The sequence below is a fragment of the Eumetopias jubatus genome, unplaced genomic scaffold (genome assembly GCF_037043125.1).
Source record: "Eumetopias jubatus isolate StellerSeaLion01/CBP00866 unplaced genomic scaffold, mEumJub1_p1.0 scaffold_8, whole genome shotgun sequence".
Classification (NCBI taxonomy): Eukaryota; Metazoa; Chordata; class Mammalia; order Carnivora; family Otariidae; genus Eumetopias; species Eumetopias jubatus.
Window position 1 is genome coordinate 42,376,506 of NW_028274814.1, and position 20,308 is coordinate 42,396,813.

The following is a 20,308-nucleotide window of genomic DNA, read 5'->3' on the forward strand; positions in this document are numbered from 1 at the left end:
CTTCCTGTTCCACTCAAATACAGGGTTACTCACCTACCTTGTGACTTCCTCCTGACATTCTAACCTGCCCTGTCCTTTGTTCCTGAAGTTGTTGCTGCCACTGGCACAGGTGGCATTCTGTCTGCCTGCCAGGAGGATTTGTGCTTGACCTATTGAGTGTAACAAGGGCTCCCAGAGGATACTCACTCAATGCCAGAGAAAGGCAGGGTTAAGCAGCTCTCAAGGCGCTCAACACCCCTCTTGGCCCAATGCATTGCTCATGTTTCTATTTTGACTTCCACAGCACTCTGTGTACACTTTATTCTGCACTGAATGTATACCCTTATTATATGTGGGCTAATACTGTGAGTTACACCGGTTGCCTTCTCAACTCAATAAGGCTGTAAGCTCCTTGAGGACATGACGTTTTAAATGACTTAGTATCCCTACAATGTAGTGAAAGGAAGGAAGGAAAGAAGGAGAAAGGTCAGACAGGAAGGGGGAGACAGGAAGGCATGAAGGAAGGATAATAGCAGCAAATATTTATAGAATGACTGTATGCCAGGTAGTGTGCACTTTCTTAATCCTTCCAACTTCTCAATGAGGTTGATACTATTATTAATTTTTCCTAGCTTACAGACGAGGAAACATGCTTAGGGGGGTTAGGTAATATGCCCAATGTGACAAGCCACAGCAAGTCAGTCAGGGAGGTGGCACTTGAACCTGGTTTGTTTAATTCTAGGGACTGTGCTCCCCATCTCTGATGCCATACTGTCATCCTGAGTAGTTTTGAGTACAGATTTGCTGATAACAAGAAGCTAGAAGTTCATTATAAAGAAAAAAAGAGGATAGAAAGCAGGAGAGAATGAAACAGGGAGGGAGAGACCCACAAATACACTCTCTTCCTGCAGATGTCATACCTAACCTGTGACAGCAATTTCTGCTTAATTCCTGAACATCTCCAGAAAGGATCTGTTTGCTTCTCTGTAATATAGTTTCATGTCTTATTCCCCATGTGCTAAAGATATACACAGGTAGCTCTTGACTGTGAGAGAAGACACACAGACAATTGATTCTAGTGCTGTGAACATGAGGGAGGAAATTTTGAGCCATTGCTCCTAGAGGGAATACAGGGCGAGTTCCCTGCAAGCCTCTCACTACATTTTTGAGTTAATCCACACGTAACATTTTTATTTTTTTAATTTTATTTTATTATGTTACGTTAGTCACCATACATCATTAGTTTTTGATGTAGTATTCCACGATTGTTTTCGTATAACACCCAGTGCTCCATGCAGTACGTGCCCTCCTTAATACCCATCATCTGGCTAACCCATCCCCCCTCCCCCTCCCCCTCCCCTCTAAAACCCTCAGTTTGTTTCTCAGAGTCTATAGTCTCTGGTGGTTCATCTCTCCCTCTGATTTCTTCCCCCTTCATTTTTCCCTTCCTTCTCCTAATGTCCTCCATGCTATTCCTTAGGTTCCAAAAATAAGTGAACATAACATTTTTAAATGTTTCTTTTTTTTTTAAAGATTTTATTTATTTATTTGACAGAGAGAGACACAGCGAGAGAGGGAACACAAGCAGGGGCAGTGGGAGAGGGAGAAGCAGGCTTCCCGCTGAGCTGGGAGCCCAACGCGGGGCTCGATCCCAGGACCCCGGGATCATGACCTGAGCCGAAGGCAGCTGCCCAACAACTGAGCCACCCAGGCGCCCCAAATGTGTGTTTCTTTTTAAAGACATCTTATTTAATAAAGACTGTTGACTCATTAACCATGAACTCACGACCCAACAGCACTATAACTCACATCTGGACAATGCTTCTCTGACACACACATTTCCTCCATCAAGCACGTCACAACCTTCTTGTGCTCGGGAACACTAGATAGCACTTCAGCACCGCACTTGGGGGCTGTCTAACAGCAAAACCACCAACAAAAAGCATAAAGGTGTGAAAAACATGACACTAAATAAACCATGAAAAGGATACTTATTTACATTACGAGAGCTGAAACCAGAAGGCAGAGTGTTACCTTTCTCCTTTCAGCTGGGAAGATGTGTCTACTCAAAATTTTTCACTCCTGAGTGATGCCAAAGTACTGCCAAAGGTCCTCTATTTCATTCTGTGGGCCAGTTACAACAGCCACACAACATGGATTTGATAAAAAAATCAGTGCTTTTGTAAATGATTATGTGCCTTGATAAATGCCTTTATGGATTTTTAGAATTACAAATAAATTTGAGCAAGTAGGTGAAATTATAAATATAGAATCCATGATTAATGATGATTGACTATATACGGCATGAAATTCAGCCAAATCTTGGATTTGGGTATGTCAGGAAAAGAATAGCAAGAGAGATCTGGATTGCACTGCAATAACTGTAGCTGTGAATATTGAATAGGACATCACATGCCCATATTATTAGTTCTGTAGTTATTATCAGGAGGCTGCTCATCCCTTCACCTGCTTCACGTGGGATTTTATCTTAGTCATAGTCAGCGTCACAGATCACAGAAAAGCTTGCCAAGCATTTTTACCTTAATCAAATAGTTCCTCAAGTCCCATAGCCTTTGTATAGCCTTCTAGAGGCTGACTCTTGTTAAGCACTGTGCCTTTGTGTGTGGAAGAAATGCAGTAAACACTTGGTGTTTATCGAATGGGATTCTAGAGTCAATCTGCCACTCATGTTGTCCTTATCTCTGCCCTCCCTTTGTAATGTACTCTCATGTAAGTACTTCTGTCTAAAGTTGTGGTTCCCAGCTTGGGGTTCCTGGAATTAGTGGTCCTTGAAGAGCTAGTAAAAAAAATCTTTCTGAAAAGAAGGCGCACACGCACCCCAAAGTTCATAGCAGCAATGTCCACAATAGCCAAACTGTGGAAGGAGCTGAGATGCCCTTCAACAGATGAATGGATAAAGAAGATGTGGTCCATATATACAATGGAATATTACTCAGCCATCAGAAAGGATGAATACCCACCTTTTGCACTGACATGGATGGAACTGGAGGGGATTATGCTAAGTGAAATAAGTCAAGCAGAGAAAGACAATTATCATATGATTTCACTCATATATGGAACATAAGGAATAGTGCAGAGGACCACAGGGGAAGGAGGGAAAACAGAATGGGAAGAAATCAGAGACGGAGACAAACCATGAGACACTCTGGACTCCGGGAAACAAACTGAGGGTAACAGAGAGGAGGGGGTGGGGGGATGGGGTAACTGGATGATGGGTATCAAGGAGGGCACATGTTGTGATGAACCCTGGGTGTTATATGCAACTAATGAATTGTTGAACACTACATCAAAAATTACTGATGTACTACATGCTGGCTAACTGAACGTAATAATAAACTACAAAAGTAAAAACAAAAAAAAAATCTTTCTGAAATACATTTCACTGGGATGAGACCTTGCCGGTTAAGTAAAACAGCAAGGTTGTTTTTGTGAATTTGTCTGGTATTACACAATAATTCTATGTATTTTATGTGTAAAAACTATGTATGGGAATCATACAATGATAATCTATGTGGGAACACTATGTATTGCTTGCTAATACACTCACTCAGCTCCACAGATATGTCTTTAACAACAAAAAAGATTACTTTTTTTTTTACTTCAATTGTTTGCTAGGTAAAAGTTTTCAAGACATTTCAGAGAAATATGCTCAAGATGATGGAAAGGGTCTTTGATGGTTAAAGGGTAGAAAAACATTGATCTAAATGGTTCTGAATGCACGGTACTTTTGGTAAATAGGTGTTGTAAAACATTTTTTATTTCATAACTGAACGATTTTTACACTGCTGTAACTCCTTTTGAGCAAAGCAGTCCAATTTCATCTAAATGGGAGAACGGGGTAACAGAAAAGCAATCCTTTTCACCTGGAGACTGAGAAACAGCCAAGATTCCACTCTCTTAAGTTTTGTTTCTTCTTTCGGCACAGCTCTGCTGATTCTCCTTAGGGCCTCTATATTAGGAATGTTTCCGTGAATTCATCTTTCCTTTGTGGAACATTTTTTCTTCTTGTGAGAATGAGCCAGCCTCCAACTAAAGTGGCACAAAGGATGTGTGTACTGTGCCAGTAAGAGGTCTGCCAACTCCCAGGCAAACTGAGTTGTTTTTCTGTTGAAATTCTTTTTCATGCATTTCTTCCATTCCAGCCACACTGTCATGCTGAGAACAGCTGGTGCCACACTTCTTGATCAATGGCAATGTTACAGCTTTGCTTGGTTTTGTGCTTTGAGAACAAAAATCGGGGAAGGGGCGAACAGAGCAGTATGGAATGGACACAGCAGGCTCAATGCCCCTGCGTGATTTCCAAAGCATATTTTTAAGGCCTTGAGGACCATATTGTCATCTGTTTTAGGAACACTTAACTGTTTATGCAAATAGAAAGCTTCGTGCTCACTGGAACACTCCTCACCAATGTTTGAACTAAGGCCCCCTACCCCACTCCCAAAAGGCTGTTGTGGTCAGCTTCTCTCAACTTACTGGCCATTTACCAGTTCCTCCCTTCATTTGATTTCTGTTCCTATCTGTATCTTAGACCTAGAATGCCCCTTCTAGTCTCAGCCTGCTAAGGTACCTTCTTCATATCACTCATGAAGTGCCCCAAACCACTCCCCTCCATGAAGCTCTCTAGAACACTCAGAAAAAGGTCATGATCTCACCTTTTCTGGTCCAAACACAAAATTCCAGCCTTCCTCATCTACTGCTTCACTAAAATTCCCATCACTTGCATACATATAATTAGTGCTTTGAATTATATATTTGTTACTAGCTCAGAGTTTGGTATGTCCTCATATAACATCATAAGCATTTTCCCAATCTTACCACTCTGTATATCTCATAATACAGTACCATGTGAAAAAAAAAGGATATTTAATACATTTATCTTGATTTCATGGGCCAAACACTACCTCTAATTGCCCTGGAGTGAAAGCCACTACATTATATAGTGGCAAAGGAAGGACGGGGCAGCAGCATTCACCAAGTTTCCATGAGTGAACGCTTACTCCTACCCCCTCACCTCTGGCTATGCCCCTAGCTGTTGGCTGTCCACCTAGTTACAGAACCTCTATGGAAAGATTCTCAGTTCCTCTTTTTGAACGTCTTATATTGATCCAACTACAGCCACCTCCAACTTGACCTTTTATATTATGATCTAAAGTAGTCTTTGGGGCGCCTGGGTGGCTCAGTTGTTAAGTATCTGCCTTTGGCTCAGGTCATGATCCCAGGGTCCTGGGATCGAGCCCTGCATCGGGCTCCCTGCTCGGTGGGAGGCCTGCTTCTCCCTCTTCCACCCCCTCTGCTTGTGTTCCCTCTCTCGCTGTCTCTCTCTGTCAAATAAATAAATAAATAAATCTTTAAAAAAAAATAAAGTAGTCTTTGATACTGCTCTAACACACCCCTATTTTCCACCTCTGTCTACCTTGCTTTGCATTAGAATCAGTCTCAAGGATAACAGTGGTGCCTGGAAGACAATTTCTCACTGTGAGAGCAGAATTCCTACCTTCCAGGTTCCCTGGAAAAGCATGTGGAAAGTGTAAGTGTGTAATGGACACAGTCTGGAGTGGGTGTTCTCCTTAGTGTTGTTACTTGGACAGTCACTTCCTTGCATCAAGACATGGAAAATCAAGACATATTCTGTGTTATGGGAAAGCATTTTGTGTGTCAAAAGAGTTTCTATAAGTTACTACATTTAGGTATTTAGGTACACTAACAAGAGTGCTTTCTGTTTCTTGGAATCAGGCCGTAACACCTCCTCATGATGTCAAGGTCCTCCATTTCATTTCATTGGTCAGTTACAACATCCATACAACTTGGATATGATTAAACTATTGCTTTTACAGATATCTTTGTTTAATGTAGTCACAACTCATAGCAAATGTGTTACAGATGGGAGAAGTAAGTGATATGCATCATCTGAGAAAGTAGGAAACATGATGAAAAAGGAGAGGAAACAAGAGCAGAGAAAGAAATGGGGACATAGTTATCAGCAATGGAATGCAGGAAGTAGAAGAATGGTTAAGGAAGTTGAGAATGCAGGAAGCAGGATGGAGAAATAAAGATGATCTTTGTTGTCTGTCATAATGTTGATGAACACTAAAATCCTGCCAGGTGCTGGTTTGGACTAACTTTCCACTGGGCTTGCAAATGAGCATACTATTTTCCTAGCCCATGAAGTGTTATTAATAGACAAGGGCAAGGTCATATAGAGAGGGTGAGACAGAGGTAAAGAATCCAAAGTCCTTTCCTGATTTTTTTTTCTGACTTATAAAACCTTAAGAGTTTTTGAAAAAGGAGAATTTAAAAGTTTGTCTCATATGTTTGTGTTTCTACAAAGATTTTCACAAGAAATCCATACTTGCAATGTATATCTCAGTGTCTTTTAATTTTTGCTTGGCAAATAAGGTAAAGGAAAGATTTTATTTTTATGGTTAATTAAATCTTGCACTTGATATGACTCAAACCTTTTGGAAAAGTCAAATGTCTCCATGAAAATGCAATTAACAATCTCCTATATCAAGTGTCCAGGTATGATATATAGGACGTTTTAACTTACCAATATTCATAGACAGGGCATAACAGTAGAAAAAAAGATTTTTTCATAAAGAAATTTTCAGAATAAATATATAAGTAAAAGGCTGATCACTAGACTATATGGTATATGAATTTTTGGAAGGTTTCACAGACCTACATCATGATTTGATTTGTGACTTGGATTACAAGTTCTCTTTCTGGGCATCTTTTGCTTGACAGAATCCCAGCACAGCTCAAGTTCCTGGAAAGTTTAATAGTCTTCTTCTGCCAACGTGTCAGTCTCTAAGGATTTAGTGCTTGGATGTCAGAGTAAGTGTTGACGATACTCGGAAGATCTGGGGGAGCATGTTACTAAGTTGATAAAACATTTCTTCAGAAATACTCTGTTAGAAGTAAAAAAAAAAAAAAAGTTCACACTTGTTAAGTCATCATTGATTTTTAAAATTTTAAAGTAATTTAAAATATGGAACTAGTCCTAGATAGGGGAGAGCAGTATATGAAAACTCTCTTCATGACTGAGTTAACTGCATGGTTATGGGCAGGGCGTGTTTTCCTTCTGAGAACCTATGTTGTTTCTGTCAAATAGTAAGTCTGACTACCAGAAAAATCCCTAGATAACTCTAGTATAGTCAGTAAGTAAAGTACCACTAATTTTGCTAGGCTCTATATAGAATGCAGAATCATTTTGTGTTAATGCCCTTTTACGTGAATTCTTCAATCATGTATTTATTGAATTCTTCAATCATAAATGTGGGAAAAAAAACAAAAGATGAGTCAAATTTGGGTTTGGGGTTAAATAAAAGATCCCTTGAGTGGCAGATGCTGACATCTTTGACAATAAACTAAATGCTTTTATGGCATCCAAACACTTCTCCCCTTAATAAATAGAAAGCTGTAAGCATTTTATTATGTTATATTGAGTTTAGGACAAGGTGCCTAGCTGTATCTGGGAGCAATATTACAGCAGAGATTAAACTGGGGAGAGATCTATTCAGATAACACACCTGTGGTACTAGGAACTGTACTGTTCTGGAAATTCCTCCATCCCATGAAGCCATTTCCATCATGAAACCTAAAACAGAACAACAAACTTTGCTAAATTATGAGTTCTGGTCCTCAAATCTACAAGTCCCTTATGAAGATAAACTGAATTTTCATGTGGGGGCTTCATGTCTTGCCTTTTTAGGTAGCCACTTGTGTGCAAGAGAGGCTAGGCCCAAAGAACAGATAAACTTCTGCAATCCTTAATTCCCCATGCCAGAGAGGTTTAACATAATTTTGTTAATGCATTTTTACTCATGATTTCTCAAGTCCTCTTTAGTCTCTGTACAATGAAGCTAAAGCAGGTTATTAAAGGATAATTGAAGATGTGGTTCTATTTTTTTCTTTTTAAGAAAATAAAAAGGCAATAGAGAGCAAGATACAATCAGAGCAAAATATAAATAATATCCAAATATCCTTGCATTTCAAGAGGGCCAGAGATTTGTTTATTTTATGACTGGAAAAAAGGTGAGTAAAAAAAATTTGCCTTGTTAAACCACTTTTAATTGAGGCACCGGAGGACAGAGGTAACGTTCATATTCTTCTCCTGGCTTTCTCTAGTTTCAGTAGTTGGGACTAAGAAATACAGGTCATGTTGTTAAAATATAAGGTTATGCTCACCTTTGACACACTTAAACACAAGTTCTGCTCTCCTTAAGCACCATGGTATAGTCATTTCCTAAAGAGAGAACCAAAATAAATCATGTTTTTAACAGAATTTTGTTAAAAAAAATCAAGTCTTAATTTATCTATAACATTGACCTCTACTTTGTGAACAAATTTGGACAACTTTTTGCTAACTTTAGCTGGATTTCTTCTGGTCTTTAGGTATAACTCCTTATAGCTGTTAGATTACATTTGTGGAATAGAAACCAATTTAAATGTCCTAGTAAATATAATTTAAAAAATAAACATACCCTTAAAACTTTCTAGATAATTAATTCTAAAGACAAAGTGACATCAGAACTCCAACTACTGTGTTTTAGCATAATTCCATTAACTTGTATAATATTGGAACAATGCATCAAAATGCTTTTATTGTATAACATGTTATTAAAAAAGTGACAGAAATACACAAACATCCCATCCCAGCCACCTACCAAACCAAATGTATTCATTTTTCTACATTCCTTTCTAATCTCTGATCAAATGCACACATGAGTGCTCCTGCCAGACTATACCCAATTCATTTATAATTTTCTATAGTTACAATCAGTGATTATACCATTTTAAATTCTACTTTTCATTATCTCCAGAATTACTTTTCCATGTTGCAGGTCTTCATAATCATAACTATAATATACATTTATTATTTCATTAGAGTGGTTCTGAACCTTTTTGGGTCTTAGGATCTTTTACACTCTTTTTTTTTTTAAGATTTTTATTTATTTGACAGAGAGAAAGAGAGTACAAGCAGGGGGACGGGTAGACTCCCTGAGGAGCAGGGAGCCTAATGCGGACTTGATCCCAGGACCCTGGGATCATGACTTGAGCCAAAGGCAGACACTTAACCGACTGAGCCACCCAGGCGCCCCGATCTTATATACTCTTAAAAATCAATGAGGACACCAATGAGCTTTTGTCTATGTGGATTTTATCTCTTGATAGTTATTACATTGGAAATTAAAACAGAAAAATGTAAAAAATATTGATAATGAAGCAGCAGAAAGAGAAATTAAAGAATCAATCCCATTTACAACTGCACCAAAATCCGTAAGATATGTAGGAATAAACCTAACCAAAGAGGTGAAAGACCTGTACTCTGAAAACTACAAAACACTGATGAAAAAAATTTAAGCAACAACACAAATGGAAAGACATTCCCAGCTCATGGATTGGAAGAACAAGTATTGTTAAAATGTCTATACTCTCCAAAGCAATCTACAGATTTAATACAATCCCTATCAAACTACCAACAGCATTTTTCACAGAACTAGAACAAACATTCCTAAAATTTATATGGAACCACAAAACACCCTGAATAGTCAATGCAACCTTGAAAAAAGAAAAGCAAAGCTGGAGGCATCACAATCCTGGACTTCAAGTTATATTACAAAGCTGTAGTGATCAAGACAGTATGGTGCTGGCACAAAAACAGACACATAGATCAATGGAACAGAATAGAAAACCCAGAAATGAACCCACAACTATATGGTCAATTAATCTTAAACAAAGGAGGCAAGAATATGCAATGGGAAAAAGACAGTCTCTTCAACAAATGGTGTTGGGAAAATTGGACAGCAACATGCAAAAGAATCAATTTCACTTAAAAATGACAATGAAAAACCTATTGCATGTTAACATATTTTTAAAAAAGATTACTTATTTTAGAGAGAGAGAGAAAGGATGTGTGTGTGCACAAGCAGGGGGCGGGAGAGGGTGAGGGAGAGAGGAAGACTCCCCCCTGAGTGCAGAGTCCAATGTGGGGATCAATCTCACCACCCTGAGATCATGACCTGAGCCGAAATCAAGAGTCCAACGCTTAACTGACCAAGTCACCCAGGTGCACCTAACATGTTTTGTTTTTTCTTTCAGTAGAAAGTAACTATATTTCCCCAAACAAAAAAATTTAAGCGAGAAGAATGGCAACGGTTTACATATCTTCAAATCTCATTAACTGCCTGGTTTAATAGAAGACATCTGGATTCTTATATCCGCTCTGCATTTAATCTGTTTAGCCTCTGATAAAACTCACTGATGCTCATGAAAGAATGAGAATGGAAAAGACAAATAATGCTTTAGTATTATTATGAAAATATTTTAAATCTTGCTGAGCCCCAGAAAGGGGCTAAGATCCTAGGGGGATCTTCAGAACACAAATTTAAAAACTGCTGTTTTATAGAGTTAAGGTATTGTAATTTATTTAAAATTTATAAACATATTATTATTTTTAAGTTTTTAAAAGATTTTATTTATTTATTTGACAGAGAGAGAGAGGGAGAGAGACCACAAGTAGGGGGAGTGGCAGGCAGAGGGTGAGAGAGAAGCAGGTTCTCCACTGAGCAGGGAGCCCGATCCGGGACTCAATTCTAGGACCCTGGGATCATGACCTCAGCCGAAGGCAGACGCTTAACCGACTGAGCCACCCAGGCACCCCTTAAGTTTTAATTTAACTTCCAGTTAGTTAACATACAGCATGATATTAGTTTCAGGTGTACAAATATAGTGATTCAGCACTTCCATACAATACCCAGTGCTCATCACAAGTGCACTCCTTAATCCCCCCACCCACCTCCCCTCTGGTAACCACCAAGTTGTTCTCTATAGTTAAGAGTCTGTTTCTTGGTTTACCTCTCCTCTTTTTTCCCCCTTTGCTTGTTTTGTTTCTTAAATTCCACATAGGATTGAAATCATATGGTATTTGTCTTTCTCTAACTGACCTATGTTTAGAATAATACTCTCTAGCTCCATCTATGTTGTTGCAAAGGCAAGATTTCATTCTTTTTTATGGCTGATTAATATTCCATTGTATATATAGACCATATCTTCTTTATCTACTCATCAGTCGATGGACATTTGGGTTCTTTCCATAATTTGGCTATTGTTGATAATGCTGCTATAAACATCAGAGTGCATGTATCCCTTCAAATTAGTATTTTTGTATTCTTTGGGTAAATATCTAGTAGTGGGAACCCTCTTGCACTGTTGGTGGGAATGCAAAGTGGTGCAGCCACTCTGAAAAATAGTATGAATTTTCCTCAAAAATTTAAAAATAACTAGCCTATAATCCAGCAGTTGTACTACTAGATATATTTATTATTTTATTATTTATAAATAAATATAAACATGTTTTTCTGATATATTTCTGATATTTATTATTCCATCAATGAAATTATATATATGTATGCATGCAAGTATATATATGTATGTCTGTATACATGACAGACAGTACATATATATATATATATATATATACCATCAAACTGCCAAGATCTCACTAAAGAATCTCTATTTGCTGTCAGTCAAAAAACCCTGAGTACATGTTTAATCTTTCTACTGGGTACATTAAATGTGATGCAATAAACAAATTCATAGCCAAAAAAAGAGAGAAAGAATCACTACTGATCTCTTATTATTAACTAAACTCCATAGTTCATGCAGATTTCCTTAGTTTTTATCTAATGATGTCTTCCGTTCCAGGATCACATCCAGCATACTATACTATATTGAGTTATAATGTCACCTCAGGCCTGTGAGTTTCTCAGACTTTCCTTGTTTTTGATGACCTTACAGTTTTGAGGAGTCCTGATCAGGTAAGGGATGCCTTCTACTGGAATTTGACTGATATTTTTCTCATGGTCAGACTGGCGCTATGGATTTTGGTAGGAAGACTACAGAGGTAAGGAGCCATTTTTATAATATCATATCAATACACATTATCAACATGATTTATGACTGCTGACATTGATCTGGATCACCTGCCTGAGGCAGTGATTCTCAGGTTTCTCCACTGTAAAGTTATTCCCTTCTCCCGTTCCCCAACCTTTCCACAACATACTCTTTGGAAAGAAGTCACTCACTGTGAACAGCACACATGTAAAAGGTGATTTTTACTTCCCTCCCTGAAGATGAGTATCTATATAAATTATCTGGAATTCCTCTGCATTGTTTCTTCCGCCCCTATTTATTTATTCAGTCATCTGTTTACAACAGTATGAACTAATGGGTATTTACTTTATACAATGGGTTATAATTCAATGGTTATTAATTACCAAACCTTTTCTCAGTTTTATATTCTAATTGTCCTTACTGGTAATAATTCACATTAGCGACCACTCCCTTTTTTCAGAAAACTTGCCTGACCCCCAAAACTGAGGCTTTTCCCCTAAGGTCAGAAACAAGACAAGGATGTCCACTCTCATGACTTTTATTCAACACAGTACTAGAGGTCCTAGCTACAGCAATCAGACAACAGAAAGGAATAAAGGCATCCAAATTGGTAAGGAAGAAGTAAAACTTTCACTATTTGCAGATGACATGATACTATATATAGAAAACCCAAAAGACTCCACCAAAAAAACCACCAGAACTGATAAATGAATTCAGGAATGTTATAGGATACAAAATCAATGTACAGAAATCTGTTGCATTTCCATACACTAATAATGAAGCAGTTGAAAGAGAAATTAAGAAAACAATCTCATTTACAACTGTACCAAAAACTGTAAGATACCTAGGAATAAACCTAACCAAACAGATGAAAGACTTGTACTCCAAAAACTATAAAACATTGATGAAGGAAATTGAAGATGACACAAAAAATGGAAAGACATTCCAACCTCAAAGAACAGAACAAATACTGTTAAAATGTCTATATGACTCAAAGCAATATAAACATTTAATACAATCCCTATCAAAATACCAACAGCATTTTTCACAGAGCTAGAACAACCAACCCTAAAATTTGTATGGAACCACAAAACACCCTGAGTGGCCAAAGCAACCTTGAAAAAAGAAAAGCAAAGCTGGAGGCATCTCAATTCTGGACTTCAAGTTATATTACAAAGCTGTAGTGATTCAAGGCAGTATGGTGCTGCCCAAAAAATAGACACATAGATTAATGGAACAGAATAGAAAACCCAGAAATAAAACCACAACTATATGGTCTTTGACATTAATCTTCAACAAAGGAGGCAAGAATATGCAATGGGAAAAAGACAGTCTCTTCAACAAATGGTGCTGGGAAAATCAGACAGCAACATGCAGAAGAATGAAACTGGACCACTTGCTTATACCATACACAAAAATAAACTCAAAATGGATTAAGGATCTAAATGTGAGATCTGAAACCATAAAAATCCTAGAAGAGAGCACAGGCAGTAATTTCTCTAATATCAGCTGTAGCAGTATCTTTCTAGACATGTCTCCTGAGGCAAGGGAAACAAAAGCAAAAATAATTGGGATCACATTAAAAAAAAAAAAAAGGCTTCTGCACAGCAAAGGAGTAACTAACAGAACTAAAAGACAACTTACTGAACAGGAGAAGGTATTTGCAAATGACATATCCGATAAAGGGTTAGTATCCAAAATATATAAAGAACTGACACAACCCAACACCCCAAAACCAAATAATCCAACTAAAAAATGGGCAGGAGACATGAACAGACATTTTTCCAAAGAAGACATCCAGATGGCCAACAGACATGGAAAGATGCTCAACATCACTCATCATCAAGGAAATACAAATCAAAACTACTATGAGATACCACCTCACACCTGTCAGAATGGCTAAAATCAAAGCTCAAGAAACAAGTGTTGGTGAATAGGTGGAGAAATAGGAACCCTTCTGTGCTGCTGGTGGGAGTGCAAATTGGTGCAGCCACTGTAGAAAACAGTATGGAGGTTCCCCAAAAATTTAAAAATAGAACTACCCTACAATTCACTAATCACACAACTGGGTATTTACCCAAAGAATACAAAACCATGAATTCTAAGGATATATACACCCCTATGTTTATTGCAGTATTACTTACAATAGCCAAGCTATGGAAGCAGCCAAAGTGTCTATCAATAAGATGAATTGATAAAGAAGATGTGGTATATCTATGCATGGAACATTATTCAGCCATAAAAAGAATGAAATCTTGCCATTTGCTACCACATAGATGGATCTAAAGAGTATAATGCTAAGCAAAATAAGCTTGTCAGAGAAAGACAAATACTGTATGATTTCACTCTATGTGGAATTTAAGAAACGAATGAACAAAGAAAAAAGAGAGACAAACCAAGAAACAGCCTCTTAACTAGAGAACACGCTGATGGTTAATAGAGGGGAGGTCGGTGGGGGGATTGGTGAACCAGGTGAAGGGGATTACGAATACACTTATCTTGATGAGCACTGGGTTGCTACATGGAAGTGTTGAACCACTATATTGCACACCTGAAACTAAAATAACACTATGTTAACTACACTGTAATTAAAATTTTTTTAAATGTCAATTATGATTATAATTGCAGACAATATCTTCTAAAAAATAACAGGCCATATTTTGACTATTCAACTTGAATCTTCTGATTAGGGTAAGTTTGAACTGCAGAGGTGACTGAGATTTAGTTGGTATAAGTCTTAAAAGTTAGATATCAGAATTATTTTCTGAGTTCATACACCCATGGGAGAAACTGAAAAACTATTCTTTGCTCTCAAGTATATGCCTCTGAGGTACCTGAAATACTATTAATCAGTTTCTCAGTCATTATCTGAAGGTGAGGAACAGTCTGGCATTCTTATTTTTCACATTCAAAAACAATGGGTTACGTACAACTACTTTGGGAAACTATTTGGTTGTAAATACCAAAGCTAAACAATACACATACCGTGACACCTAACAATTCCATCCCTAAGTATATACGTAACAGAAATGCCAAAAATCTATGTACTAGAATGTTCACAGCAACGTAAGTCATAATAATCAAAACCTAGAAACTACCCAAATGTCCATAAATAGTAGAATGCATTGTTAAATAACTGTGGTTTAATCACACAGTGAAGTAATATATAACAATGTGAATGAATAATCTACAACCACAGACAATAATATGGGTAAATTTTACAAAGATAATTATTGAGTGAAAGAAGCCAGAGACAGGAATATGTTTATATGATTCTACTTATATAAACTACAAAAACAAGCCTAAGTAATCTATGCTTTTCAAAATGGAAAAAAATGGTTACCCTCATGGAGAGAGTGTGGTTTACCTGACTGGAAGAGAGCATGAGGGTGGCTTCTGGGGTGGTGATAATGTTCTGTTGTATGATCTGGGTATTGGTTACATGGGTGTTAAGTTTGTGAACATTTGAGCTATATGGTTATGTATACTTTTCTATACGTGTATTCTACTCTAATAAAAATTTAAAAACAAATAACATCTTCATCAACCACAATTATAATAACTAAAACCTCTAAGTCCCAAATTATTCAATAAGTTAACAACAAAAAAGAAAAGGAAATCAGGAACTTGATATTCTTGGCTTGCAGGTTCATCCCATACCTATCAGGTTAGATTGGCTCCAGTATGACAGTATCTTAGATTACAAATATCTATAGAGATAAACTGGTGATTATCAGGATGTCTTTCTTCCCGCTGATTACTTTTTCCTTTCCTTTTTTTTTTAAACTGCAATTAATTTCTACAGCTCTAGCTACCACAGAACATGGGCTGTTTCAGACATTATCGTCATTACTGTGCACACACTAAAATGTGGTAACCGAGTGTCTAGAAATTGTTTGTTAGAGGAAGTAAACAACACCTGAAAATGCCTTGGGACCCTTGCATGAAAGCTAAAACAAAGATTAACTCTATATCCTGTGCAATGTTGTCTGAGTTTGTAGAATAAACTTCTTGACCCGAATGGATGTTTAAATACAACAAATGGGAGGATCGTGGCTCAATATACTTTTGTGAATTAAAATGGATACTTTGGAAACAAACTTAATGTCCTGCAGCTGGCCGTCCCAATTTAAAACATGTAACTTTTGTAACATTGTGGGAGAGGGAATGCTAGTAGTATCAGATGTCTGGAAGTAAATCCAAACTTAGTGACTTTTGGAAATACTGTTTTTGAGGTTGTTTCCCACCTACATATAACCATTTTTATAAACTGGTTAACCAGGAGTCCAGCTGCAGGAATGTTTGGATGTTTCCTCACGGCTGGAATTCATCACAAACTTTGTTATTCTCCAAAGACTTTTACAGATGGACTAGTTAGTGATGATAACTTAACAATGGCTAAACATTCCTGATGGAACTAAAACTTTATAAAGCTACAGTTGCAAAAACCCCAAACAAACCATGCGTGTTAATCTCTCCTGATACCATATTAGGTAAGACTTAGGCTATATAAGTGAATGGAATGATAAATCAGGCAGTCAGATACAGCTTTCATAGGATGGAGCCAGAATTCTCTTAATTGAAACAATGTGTCTGATGAAAATACAAATGGGATGTAAGTGGTAAATCATTTAAAAATCACCTCATGTTACCTGGAATTGATTTTGTGTGTGTGTTTACATAGGGTATTGCATTTAAAATGAATGAATCGAAATGTTTTGCTCTAAAAAGCAGCATTTATACATCTTTTATTTTCAGAAATAACTTTTAATAATCAGTGATCAAACTTCCTTCCTGACATTTACAACTTGCATTAAGCCATTTCGTTTAAAAAAAAAAAAAAAGCCACCTCCAAATGAGCAGGCCCCAAGTTGCTGATGTGGGTCCTTCATCACCAGGCTGACCACTAGCTCTCCCAGAAGCACTTGCCTGCACCACCATTGTTTTGAGGCTACTTTGTTTCTCCAGACTATCTGAAGTTGAGTTTTGGTCTTTGTATTATTTCTTCAGCTTATTCCCTCTAACCAGTTTTTATGTGGATGAGAAGGAAAACAGGAGAGAAAGCAGTCACGGGAAGATATTTTTTTCCAAAATATAAAACAAAGCACAGTACATAATAAAATGAATGGATGATTATGCCACATTTTAACTGCAGAAGCCAACACTTATATCATCCAAAAAGCGTCCTTGAGCATCTTTGAGAGAATGTTAAAATGAGGCTGGCTTCTTCCTGTTATCTAGTATCTCTTTCTGTTGCCTATTAATGCATACTCAGAGAATGCAAACTAATTTTAATGTTAGTGTAGGCCAAATATAAATGTGGAGGTAAATCTAATGCTACTTAAGACAAAAATGGAGGAAGAGGGAAAGAAGTAGGGGCATATGTCTTATCCAAAGCTAATTCTGATTTTCTAGTTTACCTACTATAAGGCTATAATTCTCTGAACATAAATGGTTAAGGATTATTCACTGTTTTGTATCATATGTCACTCAGTGCTATTAACCAGATAGGAGATTCAAAGGTCCATTAGTTTTTTAAAATGTATGTCTTAGTGCAATTTAGATAAATAATTTGATGAGGAAACCAAACTTAGGACTCTTTCTCTGCTCTCTAAACTTTTGTTACGGAGCTAATGGGAAGTTATTGGGATCAATATGATTGGCCTAATGTTTGGAATTTGTAACAGCATTTTGTTTGATTTATATATTTATGAACTTGGAATTTGTGTTGTCAAAAATGTCGAGGTGTTTTTTTCTAACTAGTTTTTGTTGTGATGATTCTGCAGGAATGAACATTTCACTTAAATATGTGACCCAAAGAACTTAGTTGATTAAAATACAAAATTTGCTTATACAGTTGTGCAAACAGAGATTTGACACTCTTCTTGGATAAAATATTTTTCTTCAAAAAAAAATGTAAATGTAAAGTGGATTATTATTACTACACAATATTGATGGTTAACATGTTTATAAAATTATGGTCTTCTTCTGTTTGCTTACCTCTGACATATCATGCACCAGTAAGAGAGGTATGCTTATTGTTGTGATGTCATGGGTACAGCAAACCTTGAGTATATTTCGGAGTCCCATAATGGCCGGATCTCGAGCAGTGATGTTTCCCGATTTCACATTGTCATCCACACAAAGGTGGAAAGCAACATGTATTTCTGAGAGATTAGAATGCCGTGTAATGTAAAATTCTCCTGTGAACACCAAATACAATCATGATTTTCAAATGAATAAATCACAATCATCAATAGGCTTTATAAGGAACTATAATTAGGGCAGTCAATGAGCTGAACTAGGAGAGGTGTATCAGGAGCCTATGTTGGGCTCAGGAAACAAATACAGCCATTGCTCCTTAATTCTTGGAAAGGTGATGAAAAAAAGAGACAATAGCCAATTTTGCATTAGGTTCACAAATTGGTATGAAGTGACCACCAAGTCTTAAGTAAGTAAATCAAATGAGTACTTATCTCTATTTTGACGTAAATGCTCAAAATGTCCTACTTAACTCAAAGTGAGCATGTAAAAAAAGAGGTTGCTTCATTACCTCTCTTCCCCACACCCTAAATCAGCATTCACCATCTGAATTTGTGGATCTAATCTCCCTTCAGTTAGTTAATGGCACAGGGCAAAACACAGAAGTTGCCCTTAATTACTTTCTATATCTCAGTATCTCTTCCCTAATCCAAAATACAATTCATCATCAACTACTTTCAGTAATATCTCCAACAAATATCCCAAATCTGAGATACTCCATTTTAATTGCTATTACCCTACCTCATGCTCTTACCCTAGTTCACGCTACCATCATCTCTCACCTAGGTTTTTGTCAAAGCCTCTTAATTAATCTCTCTGCTCCCAGTCTTGCCTACCTACAAACCATTTCCACATTTGCAGGCCAAACAATTTCAATACAAATCAGATTATAAAACTCTGCTACTTAACATTGTCCAACAGGCTCACACTTCATTCAGAAAACAATCCAAGCTCTTTACTGCGGTTCCCATGGCCTATATGACCTGGATACCACCTAGCTGTCTGTCCCTCTCCTCTGTCCCAGCCACACAGGCTTTTGTAAAGCTCTTCAAACATGTAGAGCTTGTTCCCAAATCAGGGCTGCCTTGTCCATGTTTTTCCCCAAGATTCTTACATGGCTGACTTCTTTTTACAATGATGTCTCAGATCAAAGGTCACCTCCTCAGAGAGCTCTTCCTTGACTGTCTCATCTGGTATAGGACACCCCTCATTTCTTCTTCTCCACATTGTTCTATTTTCTTCTCAGCACTGAAATTCTTTGTTTGAGATTATTTTATTTTTAAAATTTTTTTTAATTTAAATTCAATTTAATTTATACTGTATTATTAGTTTAACAGGTAGAATTCAGTGATTCATCAGTTGCATACAACACCCAATGCTCATCACATCACATGTCCTCCTTAATGCCCATCCCCCAGTTACTCCAACCCCCACCCACCTCCCCTCCAGCAACCCTGTTTGTTCCCTACAGTTAAGACTCTCCTATGGTTTGCCTCCATCTCTGTTTTCCTCTTATTTTTCCTTCCCTTTCCCTATGTTCATCAGTTTTTTTTCTTAAATTCCACATGAGTGAAATCATATGGTATTTGCTTTCTCTGACTGACTTATTTCACTTAGTATAATACCCTCTAGTTCCACCCATGTCATTGCAAATGGCAAGATTTCATTCTTTTTGATGGCTGAGTAATATTCCATTGTGTGTGTGTGTGTGTGTGTGTGTGTGTGTGTACACACATATATCACCTTTTTTATTTATTCATCTGTTGATGGACATCCGGGCTTTTTCTACAGTTTGGCTATTGTGGACATTGCTGCTATAAACACTGGGGTGCAGGTACCCCTTCGGATCACTATGTTTGTACCCTTTGGGTCAATACCTAGAATGCACTTGCTGGGTTGTAAGGTAGCTCTATTTTTAACTTTCTGAGGAACCTCCATAGTGTTTTCCAGAGTGGCTGCACCAGTTTGCATTCCCACTAACAGTGTAGGAGGGTTCCCCTTTCTCTGCATCCTCATCAATATCTGTTGTTTCCTGACTTGTTAATTTTAGCCATTTTGACCAGCATGAGGTGGTATCTCATTCTGGTTTTGATTTGTATTTCCCTAATGCTGAGTGATGTTGAGGATTTTTTCATGTATCTATTGTCCATCTGAATGTCTTCTTTGGAGAAATGTCCTGTTCATGCCTTCTGTCCATTTCTTGACTGGATTTTTTGTTTTTTGAGTGTTAAATTTGGTAATTTCTTTATAGATTTTGGATATCTGCCCTTTATCTGATAAGATATTTGCAAAGATCTTTTCCCATTCAGTAGGCTGCCTTTTAGTTTTGTTGACTATTTCCTTTGCTGTGCAAAAGCTTTTTTATCAAAGA

At 37.3% G+C, this 20,308-nt stretch overlaps 1 protein-coding gene across 1 annotated transcript in view; it reads right to left on the reverse strand.

Moving 5' to 3' along the window:
- Positions 1-3,663: 3,663 nt before the first annotated feature.
- Positions 3,664-20,308, reverse strand: part of FERRY3 (FERRY endosomal RAB5 effector complex subunit 3) — a 59,184-nt gene continuing 42,539 nt past the window's right edge. The window contains exons 11-14 of the mRNA XM_028120953.2: positions 17,896-18,098; positions 8,188-8,245; positions 7,530-7,597; positions 3,664-6,908 (exon numbers count right to left, since the gene is read on the reverse strand). Coding sequence (XP_027976754.1) covers positions 6,816-6,908; positions 7,530-7,597; positions 8,188-8,245; positions 17,896-18,098 — 422 coding nt within the window. The 3' untranslated portion in view covers positions 3,664-6,815. The remainder of the gene's footprint in view (positions 6,909-7,529; positions 7,598-8,187; positions 8,246-17,895; positions 18,099-20,308) is intronic.